The sequence below is a fragment of the Podarcis vaucheri genome (genome assembly GCF_965113315.1).
Source record: "Podarcis vaucheri genome assembly, chromosome: 9".
NCBI classification, from domain to species: Eukaryota; Metazoa; Chordata; class Lepidosauria; order Squamata; family Lacertidae; genus Podarcis; species Podarcis vaucheri.
The window spans coordinates 27,774,980-27,796,430 of NC_138767.1; the positions used below are offsets into that span (position 1 = coordinate 27,774,980).

General features: G+C 41.0%; 1 protein-coding gene across 2 annotated transcripts in view; it reads right to left on the bottom strand.

The window, feature by feature from the left end:
• NDST4 (N-deacetylase and N-sulfotransferase 4) overlaps window positions 1-21,451 on the bottom strand; it is a 137,781-nt gene that overhangs the window by 106,893 nt on the left and 9,437 nt on the right. The window contains exons 2-3 of one of the 2 annotated variants that reach the window (XM_082236925.1): window positions 8,750-8,856; window positions 4,952-6,206 (exon numbers count right to left, since the gene is read on the bottom strand). In XM_082236925.1, the coding sequence (XP_082093051.1) occupies window positions 4,952-5,932 (981 nt within the window). In that variant the 5' untranslated portion in view covers window positions 5,933-6,206; window positions 8,750-8,856. The remainder of the gene's footprint in view (window positions 1-4,951; window positions 6,207-8,749; window positions 8,857-21,451) is intronic. The other variant, XM_082236924.1, reaches the window with a different exon arrangement.

Genomic DNA, 21,451 nt, shown 5'->3' on the forward strand with positions numbered 1-21,451 from the left:
GGGGGGGGGGAACCAGTGTACCAAAAGGTCAGGAAGGCTGTTGTGCTAGAATTTTGTTGTCTTCATTTTTCTTTTCATGCACAGGGATATTTTATCGTAGAGACCCATTCAGATGAGCAGCCCTCTTTCCAAGTATCCTGAGATGGAATAGCCCTGTGAGGATTGTATCATGGACCCTTCCTGAACATTTAAATCAGGCATTAGTGTTTTAGCACAGCAGAAAATAACAGTCTTAAAAAAAGAGCATTAGGCAGCCAGAAAAACATAAACCACAGCTCTATATGCTTTAGATTTAATCCATTCTCCTTGTCTCCTCCTGACCTTTTCCTTCTCTTGCCGAGTAGGTTGCTTAAACTCATTGGGGAAGGTCATGCAAACTGATTTTCAGTTCTGCGCATCTTGATAGATAGTTTTCTAAGTCTCAGTAGTTTTCCCTTACTGTAAACCAATCACTGAGATTTTGTTTTTTTCAGTACTGTATAATGTTCATTAGGAAAGAACTTGGCTTGGATACTAATGGACTCTAAAATTCTATGGCCTGTAAATGACTCATTAACAAATACCTAGAGAAACCAATCTTATTTGAAAGCAAATAAAATAAAACACTAAAAATCAGAAGCTTCTGCTAAAAGCTAAATGCAGGCTACTGATTAATCTCAAGCTGTTGTATTATGCAGGTATCCTCCCTTCTGACAGCAAACATCTTTTATCAATAGGAAGGTATTGATCACAGGTAGCAAAATGGATTAAGGCTGTGCCTCTGGCTACTCCATTCATGCATCCATTGAGTGCAGAGAAAATTCTGATAGCTGTCATGTTTTTCTGCTGCAAACTTTGTGAATGAAGCAAACAGGAAACCAAGGAACTTTACTTGAACAGCGCAACTCTTATCATTGAACCCCATTTGCCATTTTAATACCCTTCATCCAGTTCAGAGAGATCCTTTCGGAGCTTTTCACAATCCCTGAACAATTTGTTGTTGTCAGTGGGACACCACCCTGCTCACCTCTATGAAACAAGTTTAAAAGCACCAGTCCCGTTACAAATAATTTGGGGAGCCCACATTTTACACACCTACTTTGTGAGATCGGTCCATCCATTCATTCTCTCTGCTTCCTTTCCTTCAGCCACTACTGATCCATCCTCTTACCCCGCATCACAAGCTTTTTGAGATTGCAAGGAGACAGCGCCTACTTCACCACTCCTATCCATGAGCTTTCTGTTCCTCTCAAAGAACTCTAAAAGATTAGAATGCTGTTCCTTCAGTGCTTTTCTCCAGGACTTCTGCCTTCCATACAGCCATATGGAAGAATTTTGGTTCCTAAAATCAGTGATTATCTGTAGTGTTAATAGTATTTTGAGCTCTCATTGTGTTTATTAGAGAGTCTGCAGTGCAGTGGTTAAGGTGTTAGAATAGGAGTTGGAAGGATTTGTGTTCAATTTCCAACTCATCCATGATGCTCACTTTTAACCCAGCACAATATTTCAGCATAGCCTTTCCCATAGAGTTTTCATGAGGATAAAATAGATAGAAACTTCTATTCTATGCTGAGCTCCTTGGAAGAAGGATTAGGATACAATAGGTGTGGGAGATAGGGTTCAACAACCACTTTTTGCATCCAAACCCCAAATGCACTCCCCACCCCACCCCCCACTTCCTAGTCAAAGCCTAACATAGGCTACTGGTCATATCTCATAGGCATTTATTTCCTGGCAAACCATAACCTTAGCTCAAGTCTAATGTCCATACCACATCCATTTTGGTTAAACCATAAGCAACTTTCAGATAATCTTCACCAAGCGCAATTGGTAATTTTACTGTCTAATGAACAATGTATTTAAAGTACACATTTAAGCCACACAAAGTGTTCACCTAAAAATATAACAGCATTTAAGTACCTGCTCGATTTTCTGGAAGACATATAGTTTTTCAAAATGCAATTCTGCTACAAGTTTCAGTAAAATGAAAATATCTCCTGATTTTGCAAAATGTCTAGAGAAATCTGTCTGTGAGCTGCCCATTTCTTGTGATGGAGAAACCTACAGAGACCAGAAGTTTTATAGCCCAGAATCACTGCAGAAATAAGGTTGGGGTTTTTTTTTACGGCAGAAAGCATTTTTAACACATAGTTGGCTGTAATGTCTGAGTTATATAGCTTCATATTCTCTCACTTGGTTTTTTTAAAATAAAGAAATACCCCAAATATTAGCCTGCGCAGGAGCAGCCATGCCAGGAACAGAGTCACCTTCCCAGAGAGGTTCACCTGGTTTTTTCCTCTCTGATCATTTCAGCACCTTTTAATTCATCCAGATTTAATTGTTTTAAGTTTTGCTTCTAAATTGTTTTATGTTGTCTCGTTGTTGTTGTCTTTTATTATTTATTGTTGATTTCTCTTATTCTTCCTTGCATTTTTATGTTGTTTTGTTTAAAGCCACATGAAGAATATCTATTGATAGGTCCCTATAAAAATAATAAATACATGCAAATAAATAAATGAATGAGGCAGGCATGTGGATGGCTGCCCTCATCACATCTACTTTGCCCCCAATTCTTAGAACTCTAATGTGGAATGATAGTTTATAAGATTGGATCCTAAGTGCAATTAATTACAGAAATCTGACTGCAACAAATGGCACTTTCTTCCAAGTACATTGAGGCTGCAAGTCTGCTGTTATGGTAACAGAAGTGAGAAGTGTGATGCAATATTGCATATAACCAGGAAAGCCACCATAATCTGATGGACTTGATTTCCACTGCAAATATTCTAGTTCTCTAAAAATAGAACAATCCCAAACACACATGTATGTATGTATGTATGTATGTATGTATGTATGCTTATTCTGTTGTTCACTAGGTGTGGCATTAAGGCAGCTTCTGAAAATAACACGGGGGGGGGGACCCACACATGAAACAGCAACTAGTAACTGAATGAATGAATGACCTATTACTAAAAAGCATTTGAGATCTTCTAATACCATTTGAAAGAATGGGATGGACTTTGCCTGGGGCATGAAAGATAGCAAAGAAGGTGCCAAGGCAGTATGTTAAGTGAGTTTTGTAGTTAAGGTGCTATCAAAAAGGCCCTATTAAGTCTCTAATCACCAAACCCCAGAAAGCAGATATGACCAGACAGGAGCCTTGGCATATCTTGTTTAATGGATAGCTTATGCTGGAGAAAACTGTCGTTTTGATGCCCAGTTTCTATATGATTCTGTCTGATTTTTTTTTTCCATCAGGAAAAAGTATTGTCAGAAGCTCAATGTGAAAAATCTTGGACAAGATCCTGCTGCTGGGGTTGAGAATGAAGAATGCACTATTAAATGCACGCCCCAATGAAAACAAAGAACAGTCTCTGGACTTGGCTGGCATCTGGTTATGCCTCTTATTTATTTCTGCAGCTCCTAACATCAAGGTTATTTGAGACACTATGCATGGGGTGGAAAAGCAAAAAAACTCTGCCAAAACAAAGAGAGAGGTTTGCAAATCCATATATACAGAAGTCAACAAAGAATTTATTCAGAAAGCAGATTGTTCGATTTAAGTGATGCAACAAGGCTGTGGTTCAAAGTATCTCATTATGGAACCTTATATGAGCCTTTGTTTGATTCATTAGGGAACAGCTGGAGTTTCAGGTTTCTTTTCACCACTTGTTGTCCTGGCCTGAATAACAAAGAAATCAAATGGTAGACGTTTGATGAGCAATGCCCTATCTTGATGATTTGATTTCTTTGGAATTGTGGCCAGGACAACAGGTGAGGAAAAGAAGCTCAAAGAGGGTGCTTATGTATGTGTATATATATTTGTATATATCTTAGAGAGAGAGAGAGACAGAAAGAAAAACAGCATTTACAAGGTGAACAATCACCCATAAATGAAAATCTCTCTGTACCGAAATGGAGAAATGGTTGTAGTATTGGCTCCCATAATGATGATTAATTCGATATTTAGATACATTTAGACAATTCCCAGGGAGGATTTAATTAGGTATATCGCTAGTCCTGCTAATTTATTTTTAATCTCAAAATTGTATGTAAGGCTTGCCCAGTCTCTTCCCTGAGGATTCCTCTGGATGTAACTTCCAAGAACATTTCCTTTCAAGTCAACAAGAGTGTCTTAGCAAGATGCAAACTTTATTAGTACAAAGACACTTAATTGTTTCACATAGTGGCCCATGGGTGCACTGAGGCCTACTAAATCCAGAGTTCAATGAGCTCCCTTGGATGACCAATATGTTTATTCACTATTTTTGGGTTTGCCACCCTTCTGATGCTGTTCTTACTAGCAAAAGCATTGGTCCACTAGCCTTATGATCATTGCTAAGGTGTAGAGGGCAGGTAGTTCTGACAGAATGTTTTATTAGCTTTCCACCTCAAAATTTACCCTAGCAGAAATGTTAGAGACAAGTCCTCTAACTGGAAACAAATAAATCCAGACATTTTAAGCCTAAATACAAACAAAAACCAGTGTGGTGTATTGGAGACAGAGTGTCAGACAGGGACTGAGGGGACCTGGCCTCCCATTCATCTGTGAAGCTCACTGGATGGCCTTGGGCTAATCAGACCCTTCTTCCTCACCCACCTCACAAGGCAGTTGTGAAGATCAGATTGGAAGCAGGACTCATATGTTCTTTTGAGAGGTTTGGAGAATGGATAGATTTATAATAGGCAATGAATCAATAAATAAAATGCCTAACCTCCATCCTTTAAACACCTATAGCAGGGATGGCAAAACTGTAGCCCTACAAATGTTGTTGGGTGCCAGTTCCCATCAGCCTCAGCCAGCAAAGTCAGGGATGATTGTCCCAGCTTCTCCACCCCTGAGTGAAAAGATTGGTGGGTGTTTGCAAACTGCAGGACAAAACACTGTTGAGAGGTATTACTAGCCTTCTGATGCTTTATGTGTCAGAAATGTATTGCTGAGAAGAGATTTCACCATTCACTCTTGTCTTACCTTCACATCTTTAACATTCATCCTTGTCCCTTCCTTTCCAACAAAGATGTCATCAATGTCGACAAGAATGTATCTATCCAAGGACAATGTAAGCCTCTTCCCTGACAGGAAGGAGATGGCATCTATAAAAATGAGTTTGTGCAGCCAAAAGTTCAAATTGTTTCCAAAAAGAACTCTTTGAATCCCATCATGAAGTCCCAGGTCCTGAATCACTGTGGCATAGAGAGAAGCCTTAGGCAGTGATACTGGGAATGTTTTGGAAGCTTGAAATTCTGTTAAAAGCACTGGTTGATAAGTGGAGTGATTATATTGGAAAATGGTCCAGTCTTCACCAGGTAATGGGCCTTTCTCAACCCTTGGGGCTTTGGTAATGTGAAGCAGAGGAGACTGGGGGTTTACTAAGCAGTTTTGCAGAGCGGCATTATTGTAGAGATGTAATGGAAATCCTTTGAGTTTAGTGCTCAACAAGCTGTTCTCATTGGCTTTATGAAAACCAATTATGCTAACACTGTATTCCACACAGTATTTTTCCAGGAGTTCTCTATTCCATGAATCCATGGAGGTGTACTTCAAAATATTTTCATAGATTACAAGGATGTATTTCCCTTTGCCATTGTCTGCCAGTGGAGGAAGGTCCCCTTTTCCTGATGCAATCACCATCTGAAACTGAAACCGACTTGACTCCAGAATGGCTATGATGTCTTGGCCGAGCTGAGAGTACTGGCTCTCCACAAAGAGCAGCACAGTCGGGTCAGTCCTAGATGGATCGATGGGCTTCACTGTTTTAAGCTCCATTGACCTGTATGGCAAGAGTTTAAGATCCTCACACTCCGCCCCTCCTGTGGTATCAATGAGGGCTATTTCCTGCTTGTGACCTGTATACAAGTAATAAGCAGAAATGACTATGCTCACTAAGCAGAAAGTGGCTAAGAGAACGACCAATGTTCGAAAACTTCTACGAAGCTTCACAATAAGATTCATGTTTTTTGCAGCACTTTATGTTTGTTCATTTAGTTACTAAAAAAACACAATTGGCTTCTTCCTTCTAAAGTGCCATTATAAACAGACCAAGTGATGGTGTCAGTACCACTCTCCAAACGTTCATGTGACCATTGCAATGCATTTATAAGGGGGGTGTTCAAAACTATGAAACTCTGAGAGCTGGAAGTCCAAAGAGTTGGAAATCTATACTGGAAGCCGTCTTCTCTGAAAGCGCCAGTTGCCAATAATCAATGGAGAAGACAATTAACATTATCTGCAACAAAGTGAGAAATTAGAGTAGGTTAAGAAAAATCCATACAGCAATTAAAATGTGTTAATTAAATAAGCTAGTCACCTTTTAAAAAAAGTTCTATTGATTCCATCATAGATGATGACAGTGGGATGCCTTCATGGTGTCATTTAGGTGTGGTAAAAATATATATATATATATATATATATATATATATATATATATATATATATATATATAATGCTATAGTAATTAGAGTCAAAATGAATTGTGTTACATAAAAGCAGAATTAATGTTAAGAGAACTTGACTTTAAAGGTTAATTGCAAGGACAGTAGAATGATGGCAAAGAGGTATTTTAGGTTAAGGTAAATCTTAACCAAACATTCAGCAAGTGAAATCTTTGGGATTTTTTGGTCTTGCTCTCAGAAGGGTCATTTACATTGTAGCAAGCCTCCTGGCATAAGATTTTAAGATTCTAGACAACAACAACCCTGTATCTGTTTTGGAGTGGTGGGGTAGAATGTTTATGTTTCTTGGCACCCATATAAATTTTTTAAGAGTCCAGGTGACTGGGAGAATGGAGACTGGTTTATAGCTTGGCCTTCACAATTCATGTCTCACCTCTAAGATCAGTAGGTGGAGCAGCCCTGAAAAAATGCTGGGGGTGGGGTGGGGTACTTGTTCCTTGCACAGAAGTCTCTGGTCCCTTTTAATGACATGCTCCAAGATAATCAAACTGCATATACAGCAGAGCCTGTTCTCTTCAATATTCTGAACTGCCAAGCATGTGCTTGGGCAGGGCTGGCCCAAGACAAATTGCTACTTGAGGCAAAGGACAAGATATCACCCTCCCTCCCATGTAGCTGGCCTTGTAGCTGAACCTTATTTTAAGACTGGCCATAGGGCAGCTTCTGCCACTGCACATGAGGACAGTAGGCTAGCTTAGGAAGCACGTGGCAAATGTCATCCTAATGTTGTAGTAGAGCCAGCCCTGGCTCTGGGTAAATAAAATAACAGAATTGTAGAATTGGAATGGGAGACCAGGGTAATCTAGTCCAACCACCTGCAATGCAGGAAACTTTTGCCCAACGTGGGGCTTGAACCCGCACCCAGAGATTAAGAGTTTCATGCGTTGCCGACTGACTACCCATAGTGATTTTCTGTTTAACTTCAATGAAGTGTATTCATAGCCAGTGCTTTGTAGATTGTTACCAAATGTCAGAAGCTTGGTCTTAGATGCTGTGATACACTAGTTGGGCCACCTTGCTGCTTCTTCTTCTCAATCATAAATGATGACTTTCAGTCCTCTCCGTGGAAAGCCAGCACACCCCACCCTCCATTTGGAGAGGTCTGGCTCGTGGCAATTATAACTGCAATGTTTTTATAGGTTAAGCTTCAATCTTATACACATGTACTTGGAAACAAGGCTGCAGACCTAACTGTACTTACCTGGGAGTAAGCTTGCTGTATTTAATAGGACTTCTGAGTAGGCGTGCATAGGATTGTAAGTTCATGGAAGTCAGTGGGTCTTACTTTTAAGTATACATGTATATGATCGATTTGGCAGGCCCCAAACATGGCAATTGAGTAAATATAGAAACGAGAAATTAATGTTGTTAAAATGGATATTTATATAATACTTATAGTATGCAAAACGCTTTACACTCTTAACCTTGATCAGCATTAGAATGCTATTGATTACTGCTCCCATACTACAGGTGGAGTTTCAAGGATTAATATGTTTTCTAGATAAGGCTTCAAAAGCAGAGAAAATATATAAAAATGTATAACTGGAATATTAGAATGTATAACTGGAAAGTCCCCCCCCAACAACAAAAGCCTACTAAAATGTTATAATACATATATCCAGTTTACTGCTCCTATCATTTCTACTACTGATATTACTACAGCTAGTAACAGTTCAATTGCTGCTTAATTACTGAGATCATAATCATGATTAAGCCAATGTTTATAGATTTCTTGCTTAACTTTAATGTTTCAGATGCTTCCTGCAAAGCGATAAGGCTCTAGACAGATACAGCAGATCATGTGAAATTCTCCACAAGAGTTCATTGCAGTTTTGAAGCTCTGGTGACACTGATAAATCACTGCAACTTCACTTTTGGAGTACATCAAATATCACACACACATCTTGGGCTTTACAATCTCATTAGGGTTATTCACTGTCCCTAAACAAATCAATAAGTGGTCCTTACAGCAAGCAAGAACAAAAAAAAACAAAAAACCACCCTTTTGAATTTTTGCTACCAGAAAGGGGGGGGGAGGGGGGAACGTAGAGCATTCTTAGATGAAATCTCATTTGTTTTCATTCCAGTTATATATTTTTCAGCACTAGAGGGCAATATGTTCCCATTTTTCCTCATACAAGAATTGCTATCACCTCTTTTACTACCGAGGCAGCTTACAAAACAAAGGGCTTCGCAATCAACCTCAGAGTCGCAACGAGCTAAAGAACAGGTTTAAAAATGTATTGGAGACCTTACTGCTAAAACAATATAATGTAAATTCTCATAGATAATATACTGCTGTCATATTAATACTTACAATATTTCTTACTTTGGACCAGCAGGACAGGTGAAATTAGAAGGCTGGTGTTTTCTCTCTTTTTGTCTTTCTTTCTCTTAAGGTGAGTTGGGCACCAGAATTCTAAGCTATGAAAATAATATTTGGTGAAAAAAGAAAATCTGTTTTGGATTAAATTATTGATAATATAGCTAACAAAATCCCAATCATGAGGAAACATCTTGACAGATGCAGGTTTATTTTTAAATGCTCTCCTTCTGTTTTCTAATTTTGGAAATATGAAGGCACAAACTAGTCAAAATTAAGAACATTTAAGTTCTGTTCACATCAATGAAAGTGTTAAGGCTAGGCTTAAAATCTCTCATTAGATTTAATGGGATTTAAAAGCACTTAACTTTTGTGGGGTTGTATCTATGATCTGTAAATTAGTACGGCTATAGCAGGATGGTATTGAAAACAATGGCAACTTGTGACTGCAAACATAATATTCCTTGGAGTTATGAACAATATGGAAGATAGAAGGTCCCCCCCCCGCCCGCCTTTTCTTCTCTCTTGATTGCACAACATACACATTTCTGTTTGGAGAACTGTATTACAAAACTCAGAAAAATGCTAATTTCAAAGGCCAGCTTTGTTTATATTTGTGTATATTTAAAGGAAATGACAATTACATATTTTCCATCTTTACAGTGAAGGGGTTTTTTGTCTGTCAGTTTCACCACTGCTTTTTCAAGCCACTATAGTAGAAATAAAATAATGTCTAATATTATTGTTTATGATGGGATGATAATTTTGTGCAAAGATTGTGACGGACAGCAGTGAAACAGACAGTCTCTTCCTTCCACCAGTTACATAACAAATCAGAAGAAGCTCCTTCGCTTTAATAGCAGAACTTACAATGGGCTTCAAAATCAAAACCCCTAGTCAATTTCAACTCTACAATGAAAGGAGCAATTCCTTCAAGATGGGAATTTACTTCAGCAGTTTTCAGTAAGCAATGTGATCTAGACACTATTTATAAACTTCCTGTCCTTCTTAAAACTTTGATGGTATCTCAAGAGCCAAATGCAAAGCAACCACTGTCCACTCACTTCTCAGATTTAATGGGCGGAAGAGTGGAACTGTTCGAATGCTATTTCTGAAAAGAACTACTGGGCAGTTTTCCTCTGAGTATCTGTTTTTTTGGAATTGTGGGTGGGGAGAATGCAATTGCACTTGGGCTCCGCTCATGGGCTTCCCATAGGTCACTCTGAAAGCTGGGTGCTGGGTGAGAAGGTCCAGCAGTGTTCTTCTTACGTTCTCATCTCGATATTGTATGATGTCCCATGACCTCATTGAACATTGAACCCCAGAGATGACATCCCTTGATGAAACTGGCTCCCTTAACAATATGGGTCTCATGCTCCTCAGTGCCTGTTGAGTGTGCAGAGTAGGAGCTGATTCATTGCTGGTGGAGTTCTGGGCTCTAGGCCAGAGGACTATCCCTTTAAGGCTTCAAAAGAGGTGAGTGGACAGAACTTGGGAGAGATAAAAGGCTGCAGTTTAACCCCAGACCTTGCTGGAGCCAGTTGTCTGCTTAGAGATACCCAAGACCCTGCAACTTTAGATTGACCCTAATCTCTACTTCCTTGATGAAGCATTCATCATATCCCATGGACTTTTGTTCAGGACAGTATATCAACACTGCATATACTTTCTCTTTATATAGGGGTGATGCTAGACATGTGGTTGAACTAGCCAGAGGCCACTGCATGGAATACATGCAGAGAGAGCTTTGCGGCTGAAATTTTTCTCTGCTGTTAATGAGCAGTTATGGATTTCTCCATGCATGCCTGTGCCACACATTGCCTTCATAGAATCATAGAATCATAGAGTTGGAATAGACCACAAGGGCCATCGAGTCCAACCCCCTGCCAAGCAGGAAACACCATCAGCACTCCTGACATATGGTTGTCAAGCCTCTGCTTAAAGACCTCCAAAGTAGGAGACTCCACCACACTCCTTGGCAGCAAATTCCACTGTCGAACAGCTCTTACTGTCAGGAAGTTCTTCCTAAAGTTTAGGTGGAATCTTCTTTCTTGTAGTTTGGATCCATTGCTCCGTGTCCGCTTCTCTGGAGCAGCAGAAAACAACCTTTCTCCCTCCTCTATATGACATCCTTTTATATATTTGAACATGGCTATCATATCACCCCTTAACCTCCTCTTCTCCAGGCTAAACATGCCCAGCTCCCTTAGCCGTTCCTCATAAGGCATCGTTTCCAGGCCTTTGACCATTTTGGTTGCCCTCCTCTGGACACGTTCCAGTTTGTCAGTGTCCTTCTTGAACCGTGGTGCCCAGAACTGGACACAGTACTCCATGTGAGGTCTGACCAGAGCGGAATACAGAGTTCATTCTGTGCTTTAGCTTTTCTGACTTTGTGTCTACATGTGCTGGCTATTTGTTTGAATTCCTCTTTGGTGGTTTCCCCCCTTTTCCATTTTTTGTACACATCCTTTTTAAATCTTAACTCAGTTAAAAGTTCTATAGATAGCCACCCTGGCTTCTTTAGGCACCTTCCATGTTTCCGTCTCATTGGTATTGCCTGAAGTTGTGCTTTTACTGTCTCCCTCTTAACAAACTCCCAGCCATCATGAACTCCCTTTCCTTTTAGTATTACTGTCCATGGGATCTCACCCAGCACTTCCCTAAGTTTTATGAAGTTGCCTTTCTTAAAGTCAAGAAATTGAGTCCTAGTATGCTTGGTTGCTCCTTTCCGCTGTATGGTAAACTTCAGAAGTGCATGATCACTCGTGCCTAATGATCCTTTCACTTCTACCCCACTAACCAGGTCATCAACATTGGTTAGGACCAGATCTAAAATGGCTGTTCCTCTTGTTGCTTCTCCCACTTTCTGGACAATGAAGTTGTCTGCAAGGCTAGTGAGGAATCTGTTTGACCTTATGCTCTTGGCTGAGTTTGACATCCAACAAATATCTGGGTAATTGAAGTCCCCCATTACTACTATCTCCCTTCCTTTTGCATGCTTGGCCATCTGTTCCAGGAAGGCATCATCTATGTCCTCCGTTTGGCTTGGGGATCTATAGTAAACTCCCACAATGAGAAAATAAAAAAGATTCCTTCCAGTAGCACCTTAAAGACCAACTAAGTTAGTTCTTGGTACTGTCTATGACATTTGGATGATCATCTTCATCAATTGATAGACTCCTCCCTTCAGGAGCACTGTCTCCCTCCCCCACATTAGTCAGTTTAAAGCCCTCCTGATGAGGTTTCTGAGATTTTTGGCAAAAGCATTCCTCCCAACTGTTGTGAGGTGCAGCCCATCGCTTGCCAGAAGTCCGTCTTCAAGAAACTGCAGTCCATGATCTAAGAATCCAAACCGTTCCTGTTTACACCATTTGCGAAGCCAGCTGTTCACTTTCACTATTTTTCCCTCTCTCCCTGGGCCACGTCGTTCAACTGGGAGGACAGATGAGATGACAATTTGTGCATTTTATTGCTTCAATTTCCTGCCCAGAGCCTCGTAGTCTCTTTTGATCTTCTGGAGGCTATTGCTTGCAGTGTCATTGGTTCCCACATGAACCAAGAGGAAGGGGTATTTGTCAGTGGGTTTTATGATTCCTTGCAGTCGTTCAGTTACATCTTGGATCTTAGCGCCAGGGAGACAGCACACCTCCCGAGACATCTTGTCAGGCCCACAGATCACTGCTTCTGTTCCCCTCAGTAGGGAATCCCCTATCACCACTACACACCTCCTCTTAGGTTTGGTCGGGGTTCTTCCGTGAGCTGTCCATTCCAAGGTCTCCTGCACATTCCCTGAGGACTGACTTTGCTGCTTGTCTTCATATACCTGATCGACTGTAATGAGGGAGAGATCCTCAAATGGAGTCTGTTCTTTGTCTTCCATGCTAGGGGAGAGGACTTCAAAGCGATTGTGTATTTTTAAACAAGCAGAGCGAACCCTGGGCCTCCTACTTCTTTGAGTCACATTTCTCCATATATCTGGCACCTGTGTTGGTGAACTAGCCTCCTTCTCAGGGGTGTCCCCTGTCTCCTCCTTGGTGGAGACGGTGTTCTCTGTTGCTTCCAAGAAGAGCTCCAGCTCTCTAATTCTTTGGAGCGTAGCTACACATTCCTCCAGTTGCTGGACTTTGTCTTCGGGAGGCAGCTCAGTCTTCCCTGTCTCAGATTCTCAATGCTTATCTTCTCAAGCTGGGCTGAGGATGCAGTTGAGCCGTCGAAGACAGAAGGATGCACAAATGAGGACCATTGGGGAGATTGATTCAGTTTCCTGTTTTTTTTTTACCATTGTGAATGTTTCCTTATATAAGGACCGTTGTACCGATTATGAACATTTATTGCAATTATTCTTGAGAGGCAGCAAAGTGCAAGGCTGCAGGCTACATCTCTTTGTCAGAGGTAATAGCTGGTCTTCAACAAAGTTTCACTCAGAGTAGAAACATTAAATTAATAGACCTAACTTAGCCATGTCTATTCATTTCAGTAGGTGGATTTCAGTGTAGCGTTAGCTGGGATATGCATGTGCAGAATGAGGTCTGCTTGCACACCAGGATTGCTCCCCTATATTTCTTCTGCAGGTTCCTCCAACTCTCCAGAGCTAATTTTGGGAGCACAGGGTGCAGGTGGAGGAGAGGCAGGACAATCCCATTGCATGAGAAAAGCTTGTTCCATGCATGCAACAAGTTAGTTGAATCCAGCCTAATGGGTCTACTCTAACATAAAGTTAGTTGAATGCCACCATGTATAGCAGCTGTTCCCAGAGGGTTGGCTATGGGTCCATGTGGCTCTCGCATTGACTAAACTGTATTTGAAGTGTGTATTTGGGTGTGTTTTGTAGTTTGTGACAGTAAACCTGTTGAAGGTTTGGTGCCAGAGATCAATGGCTGATGGGCAGCATCTGGCACAGAGCACAATTCTTTCATCTCTGGGTCTTTCATTATAAAAAGGACCCAGTCCCATGATTCCCTTTTATGCCCATGCTCATGTTTCCAGAATTTGCAAATCTAATGATTCTGTTCCGAACCACTTCTCTTCTCCTAAGAAATATACAGACTGAATACTGAAACAAAACTGTGGCCAGCGTGTAGACAGTTTCCAAGATACTACAACTCAATACATTAAAGCGTATCATTGGGATTTGAAAATGGGTTTTGGCTACATTTTGGACCATGTGTCAAGTCATTGCTCTGAGCCAATTTGATTTAATTGAATTTTGCAAGTAACTTTTTTTTTTTTTAGTGAGACACTATCAAATGCTTTTCGGTGAAGTCCATATATATTACATTTACAGCTGTTTTTGTACTGCTGCCAGCAACACAATCAAGTTTCTGAGGTATGATTTGCTTTCCTCTTTCAGCCAGGAGACCTGCATTAATGCAACATTAAGGTAGCTCTGTTAAAAGTAAAAAGAGCCAGGCGATGCAAATGCGGAGGCTCAAACAGCAGCATTAATATGCACACATACTCAGTGGGTTTTATGGCGCACAGCTGGTGACTGAACAGCGATGGTAAACTAAAAGCAAAACAGGAAAAATATTATCAATGTGATAGATAACTCTTTTATTTTATTTGTCTCCCACTCCTCATTTCTTTACTTATCCTTATCTGTTGCGTTTGTATCATACAGTACTCAAGAACGCAGTTAACCACCTCTCTGTAGCCAGGTCTCCTGGGACTAGATAGCATATGATGCCACATATCCTCTGCTGGGATATGATATAAATCTCCTCCCCCCTGCAAGCTCTTTGCATATGCCAGGGTTTACAAAGAGCATGGGATTAGAGCCAACAATAAGTGCAATGGGAAATAGATTCCCACATACACACACATTAAGGAATTCATACATTTGGTTTCTCTCAGTTTCTCATTTTTCAATTCCACATTTCCATATCACTTTTGTGACTTAAAAAACAATCCTAATGAAACTGCATCTGCATTTTAATGCAATTTTTAAAATGCATCTGCATTTTAATGCAATTTTTAATGCAATTTGCGTATAAAGACATTTCTGCAAAGCAATTTTCCCTATTGTAATGCATTTGTATGTTATTTTCTCTAGCACATATTTGTATGTAAGTAAATTTTTATTTATACCTCGCCCTCCCCGGCCAAGACCAGGCTCAGGGCAGCTAACATAAAATATCAAATACATTAAAACACAATCAAGCAATTGATTAAATTACAGCATAAAATTAGACTCAGGATAAAATTAAATGACTGACCATGAATTACAACCATAGGGGTCGGGAACCTCAAGTATTCATCAGGGCCAGCTATCCATGTTGGTCCCACATGAGCCGATAAGAGGGCCAAAGAGGTAACTTACAGGTTCCCATAGAGGGGGGTCAAACTGGGCCCGGACCAACGGCCAGGCGGAAGAGCTCTGTCTTGCAGGCCCTGCGGAAGGATGTCAAGTCCTGCAGGGCCCTGGTCTCCTGTGATAGAGTGTTCCACCAGGCTGGGGCCAAAGCCGAAAAGGCTTTAGTATATTTATATGCACATTTTTTGAACACATTATTTGGCTGGAGAACAGCATTGCATAGTTCGTTTCAAAGACCATTGTGTTTTGGTTTGCATATGAATTGGGAATGTGTACTTCTCAACCTACATGCAGGGGATCCGGTGTGCAAACAGAGCTCTGTATTACCAGAAGCTGTCCTTTTATCTCCTAAGAGTTGTGGACTATTTGGGGTATGTGACAGGAATCCCCACATCATGGAAAAGAAAGAGCGCCATCTCAGATTGCAAGAAGTTGCGCTGTGCACATAGGAACCCCGCAAAGTTTTGGACCACACACATAACATCCAGCAGCAATATGTCCTAATAAAATGTTTCACCAAGGAATGTAGAATAATTGTGATAGAGAAGATATGCACTTAAGGTTAAGCTGCACATGGAACAATTAATAGTATTACTAGACCACTGTTGTCTAGTCCTTTGAAGCCAGTTTGGCTATATCAGCCTGATTAGAAAATCAGGATGTGAGATAGGAAGAGAAATGTTTTTCCATACATTTTTCTCTCCTCTTTACAACACTCCAGTGTTTTGATTTATAGTTGCTTTAGAAAAAGAAAAATCAGATTCAGGAGACACATGTCTTGTTTCACCATTGTGGATTACTCTTAAAGTGCAGGTTTGCAGGACTACTTCTACTTAAACTCTCAGAAATCATACCTCATTAATGAGGTATAAATTAACTTTTGCTGTGTGCATAGCTTAATACCATGCACTCCACAGCTGATCCTCCTGTATCACAGGGAAGAGGTAGTAAATCTGAAGTCACAACCAGCACTGTGATACACTGGATAAATAACCACAACCACAAATTGCATTTAAAATGTTCTAAGCATTGTAAAGAGATAAAAGGCCACGTCACTCACTACAAGCTCAGACTAACCTTCCCACACCATATATTTAAAGCACAATAAAAACACATTGAAAGCATCTTAGGAACTGTAGCTTGTTGACTGTAGTTCTGTAATAGGAAACAACAGTCTCCAAGAATCTTTGGGGGAAAGCTATATGTTTTCAATGTCTTTTAAATGTATGTGGTGGATGTGATCTCATGATACAAAAGGGGAAAAAAGGAATGATAGGGGAGAGAAAAGCAAGCATTAACACAGGGTGTTCTTTCTGGCAGAGAGGGGGAAACTGGGCTCCTTCAGCTGTTCCTTCTCTGGTCGATAGATTTTTAAAAATAACCTTTGTAATGTGCCTTATTTCACTTTCTGGTTTTGTATTGCACCGTCTTGTGTTTTTAAGCTTCCTGGTGTGGACTGCACTTAAAAAGAGAGCCTGTCAATGAGTTCATGACGATAGATGGGTCCATACTGATCTCCTTGCCATGGTGGTCTTTCTGGGAGGCAGCAGGTACAACTTCCCAGTGACTCTTGGTCCCCTGGCCTGGAGTGTATTTTCCTCCTGTTCTGCAGACCCAGGACAAGAGATAAATGCTGAGAGTTATACAGATGTGGAAAGAATAAGTGAAAACTTCCCTAAATCCTGGGTTGTAATACGAAGGCATTTTGTCTGATATTCAACTAAGCCAAAATCGTGGTCATGAATTTTAATGGGTCTGTTCTAAGTAAAACTGAGCAGAATACCACCCTTTTAGATTACATGCATTTTTACATTTCTTTAGTTGATTTCACTTGGCTAAACAAAATGGGAACTGGCAATGTAACAAAATCCTAGTGCCTTTGAAGTAACGGATTTGGAGTGTGCATCATTTTCTGTGTGCACATTCAGGACTTGTTTGCCTTTCTGAATGTAGATAAAACTCATGACAATGTTGGGGAAAGCAACTGAAGTTCATTGATGTGCTTTGGCACTCAAAAGACTAGCTCAGGTTAAATTTGCCATTCCTTTAGAAGAGATTTGCCAATGATTACCAAGGTGTTCCAGCTGTCAGCGCATGTGTGAATCAGCGCTTGAATTCTACTGCCTGGCACTTTTGTGGTGCACTAGAATCTTACAGTGTTCCATTACATGCTGTCTATGTATATATATGACTACAGTGGTCTGTAAAATGGTTGGGGCAGCAGGGATATAAAAGTCTATAATGCACTAAAAATATCACCAATGCAACATGAATGCAAAACTCCACAAACCACTAAACATTTATGGTAGCAAAGAGATTGCATTTCCCTTTACAGCATAAAGTTTCCCGAACTTCTACAAACAGTTCAGCTGTGTTGTGTTTCCAGGGTTAAAGCTGCTGCGGCATTCCTGCCCCCCCCCCCCGGAATGCTGACACTATTTGAAGCATCTTGCAATGGTTGCTTGAATACAAACACAAAATAAATTAAAAGGATTTCTTTTTAATTAATACAACAACAGCACACTGATAGTGAATATAGAAAGAGTCAGTGGGCCTGGATTGGGTTCTGCTCTTGGTTGTGTTAGATAGCCGAGACTATTATTTCTTTGTCTTTCAAACTGACCAATTTGTTCATGGAGCAACAACCCCATTTAAAAAAAAGCAAAGTCTGGTTCTGTCATATGCCCTTTTTTGAGTAAATCCCATGGAAATCAGCATATAGAGAAAGATTACATGCATGAAAATCCATGTTGGTTTCTCAAGAAAAAAATAACTGAGTGGGATACTGGAGGTTTTTTTTTGGGGGGTGGGATTTTACAAAACATTTTGAATTCCAGCACAGTATTATTTTCCACGTATTGTTTTATGAAAACCACTTTATAAGCATGGTGGTGTAAGAAATTGCTACATAATACGAGGTCTTATTAAATGATTGAATGAGCTCTTGCACTTCAAAACAAACCTGGGTCATCAGTCCCCACTGATTTCAGTAGGTCTGAAACCAGATAAACTAATGTACTTCCACTTCAATGATTTGTAGAGAGGGCTGTATGGAAAATTCCCTATATGTTTATTTATTTATTCTAATGTGTACATCTGTAAAGACTTTAAGATTATATGCATTTTTTATATTACTTTGGTGGTTTTTACATGCTCAAGACATGGGCAAGGGCAATGTTACAAAATGTGAGAATCTTTAAAGAAGGGATATGAATACACCATGTACCACCAACTTCTGTGTGCTGTAGAAGTGGCACACCCAGTACCTGTTGCCTTTTTCTAGCTATGATTGCTCTTGCAATTACATTTCCATGCAATCCTTTCAACATAGCTTAGGTCAAGCAATGACTCGTTATATGAAGAATTCTTTTGTGGTGCTATGTGATGGAAACGAGAAGGTACAATAAATGCACTGTTCTTTTTCCACCTTAAAAGGAAAAAAAAATCCCTTTATTTATTGCCTCAAACCCAAGGAGGTTTACATCGACATGACCAAAGTAAACTTACAGTAATATTCAAAGTGACAATTCAAAGGCAGTGATACATAAATATCCAAAAAGTTAAAACATCCAGCTTCTCACATAAATGCATGATGTATGACCCACCATTAAAAACAGCCCAGCAGATGAGAAAACATCACCAACCAAATGCTTGGCAGTCAAGGACTGGTGCTGAAAAGAGGACCATGTTTATGAAAGGCAGCATCCCTGAAGAGAATGCTCCATAATTGGGGGCCCACTATTAAGGAGTCCTCTGTCTTATAGCCACTCACTGTACTTTTGCTGGAGGATGGCCACCAATGATTTCCTAAGGGTCCAGACAGGTTTATGCAGAGAGATATGTTCTAGAAGGTATGGGTTTGTCAGCCACGTAAGGCTTCATAAGTCAAATCCAGCACTTTGAATTGTGCCCCAAATGTATTAGAAGCCAGTGCAGTCATGCCAGAACTGGTGCTATAAGTCTGAACTGCTGGTCCTCATTAGCAATCTATCTGCAGAATTCTGTACTAGCAGATGTTTCTGGACAGGCCCACATATAATACATTGCAGTACTCTAACCAGAAGGTTTCCTGAACACAGATAATTAAAACTAGGTTACCCACATGCTGATTGTGGCCTTTTTAAAGGCACTCTACACTACAGGGACTACTTGGATCATCAATGATAGTGATGGATCCAGGGATATTCTGCAAGTGGCAACCCTACTCCATTGTAGGGAGGGCGACTCCACTGAAGACCCCACTGGCACCACACTGCCAAAAATCTGCAGCCACCACCATCCCATCAGCAGATGCTTTGAGGTGACATAGACTTTTTATGTCAGGGTGGCCCTTCACATGTTGTTAGACTCCAATCAGTCCTTACTCCTAGCATGATGGGAGTTGTAGTGCACACCATGGTAGACACCTCTAATTATATACCTGCTGGGACTGTAGTAGTTGAAGTCCAACAAATCTAGAGCGTCACAGGTTTCCCGTTGCTGTTTTATGTGAATTTACACTAGGGATGGAGGGGAAAATTGATTCCTTTTGCATTTAAAGGTGAACTGACCAAATTTGCATGTTCTAAAACAAAACAAGAGCCAAAACCCAGCCATTCTTCAAAATTTGCACTTCTCCAAATTTTGCAATGCAGTTCTGCAACCAAGTGTACAAACATGAATATACTAGGGTGAATTGTGCATCAACATGTATATACTGATGGAAAGAATGTAAAATAATGCATTATAAGAGAGGAAATTAGTCTGCAAAAATGTGCATATTGCGATAAATTCACACTAAAATGCTGGTGAGTTTTCATGGGCTTTTTAATGCAAACTGATGTGGAAATGTAGAGCACTGAATTTAAGATTTGCCAGGCTCAACAGACAGCAAAGCCTAAAACTCCCACCTCTTACGATTCTTGCTCTGTAACTTACATGGGGGAAACGTAGCAGGAAAGAGGGAATCTGCAGAAATTTGGCAACTTTACTGCAATATATACAGGCTAGGAAGGGACGCGGGTGGCGCTGTGGGTTAAAGCCTCAGCGCCTAGGGCTTGCCGATCGAAAGGTCGGCAGTTCGAATCCCCGCGGCGGGGTGCGCTCCCGCTGCTCGGTCCCAGCGCCTGCCAACCTAGCAGTTCGAAAGCACCCCTGGGTGCAAGTAGATAAATAGGTACCGCTTACCAGCGGGAAGGTAAACGGCGTTCCGTGTGCTGCGCTGGCTCGCCAGATGCAGCTTTGTCACGCTGGCCACGTGACCCGGAAGTGTCTCCGGACAGCGCTGGCCCCCGGCCTCTTGAGTGAGATGGGCGCACAAACCCCAGAGTCTGTCAAGACTGGCCCGTTCGGGCAGGGGTACCTTTACCTTTACCTTTATACAGGCTAGGATCCAAAGAGACATTTTCTGGATATTTGTGCTTTTCCAAACAACTTCTCCATATGTGGAGTTCTTCATCCTCCCCCCTCAGTCTCCCCCACAAAGCAGTTATGTCAATCAATGGATTAAGAGCAATGTGATGTTAGTGGACATCAGCACCTGGATGCACAATTCAGCCTTTGTTTTATTCCTCTCCAGCTAGCTTGCAGAAGAGTTTGTTTCACTAAAATGAATGGGGGTTTTGTGCATCCGGTTGCTAATTTTAAAACCAGGCAATCAAAAAATGGGTGGGAGGTGGGGAATTGTTCACAACTACAGAACAACAATATCTATATCAGAAATCAAGCAGGGCACATTACCCTGTTTATTTACTTATCCATTTAACTCTAGCCTGGTTTCCAAGTTGCACAAAGTAATAATGCTGCTTTATTCCTCACAGTACTGTGAGTACTGTGTACTCTAGAGTACTGTGTACAGTTTCAGACATCACATTTTAAGGATGTAGACAGCAGCAGGGGTGAGGCCACAATGCTGGCTTCTCAGCAGTAGGAGGGGCAAACCAGAAACAAGTTCAAGATGGTGGGGATGCACCAGTGGAGCCAATCCAGCATTTGCACTGGTGCACCTGCACAGCCCTGACCTCGCTGATGGCTGGCCCTTCCCTGCCTCTCTCCCCATGAACAACAGCAACACTGCTGCTGGGAAGCTAGAACTGCAGCTCCACCTTACTGGGTGAACCACTTCTGGATTGGTAGATTGGAACAGGTTCACTGGAGGGCAGGGAAGATGTGGAAAACAACTAACCCCAAGGGGACAATTGAAGTGTTGGGGTGCAATTCAGGCTGTGGGCTGACATACCTTTATGAGAAGGGTACAGAGAGAGAAACATCTAAACTTCCTAGACTGTCCTAGTTGTGCAGACCTATTGATCTTCCTTCAGTGACACCATCAGTGCTGCTGACCTCATTTCCTGCTTCCTCTTCATCCTCACCTTGGAAGAAGAGACACCAAAACAATCATAGCT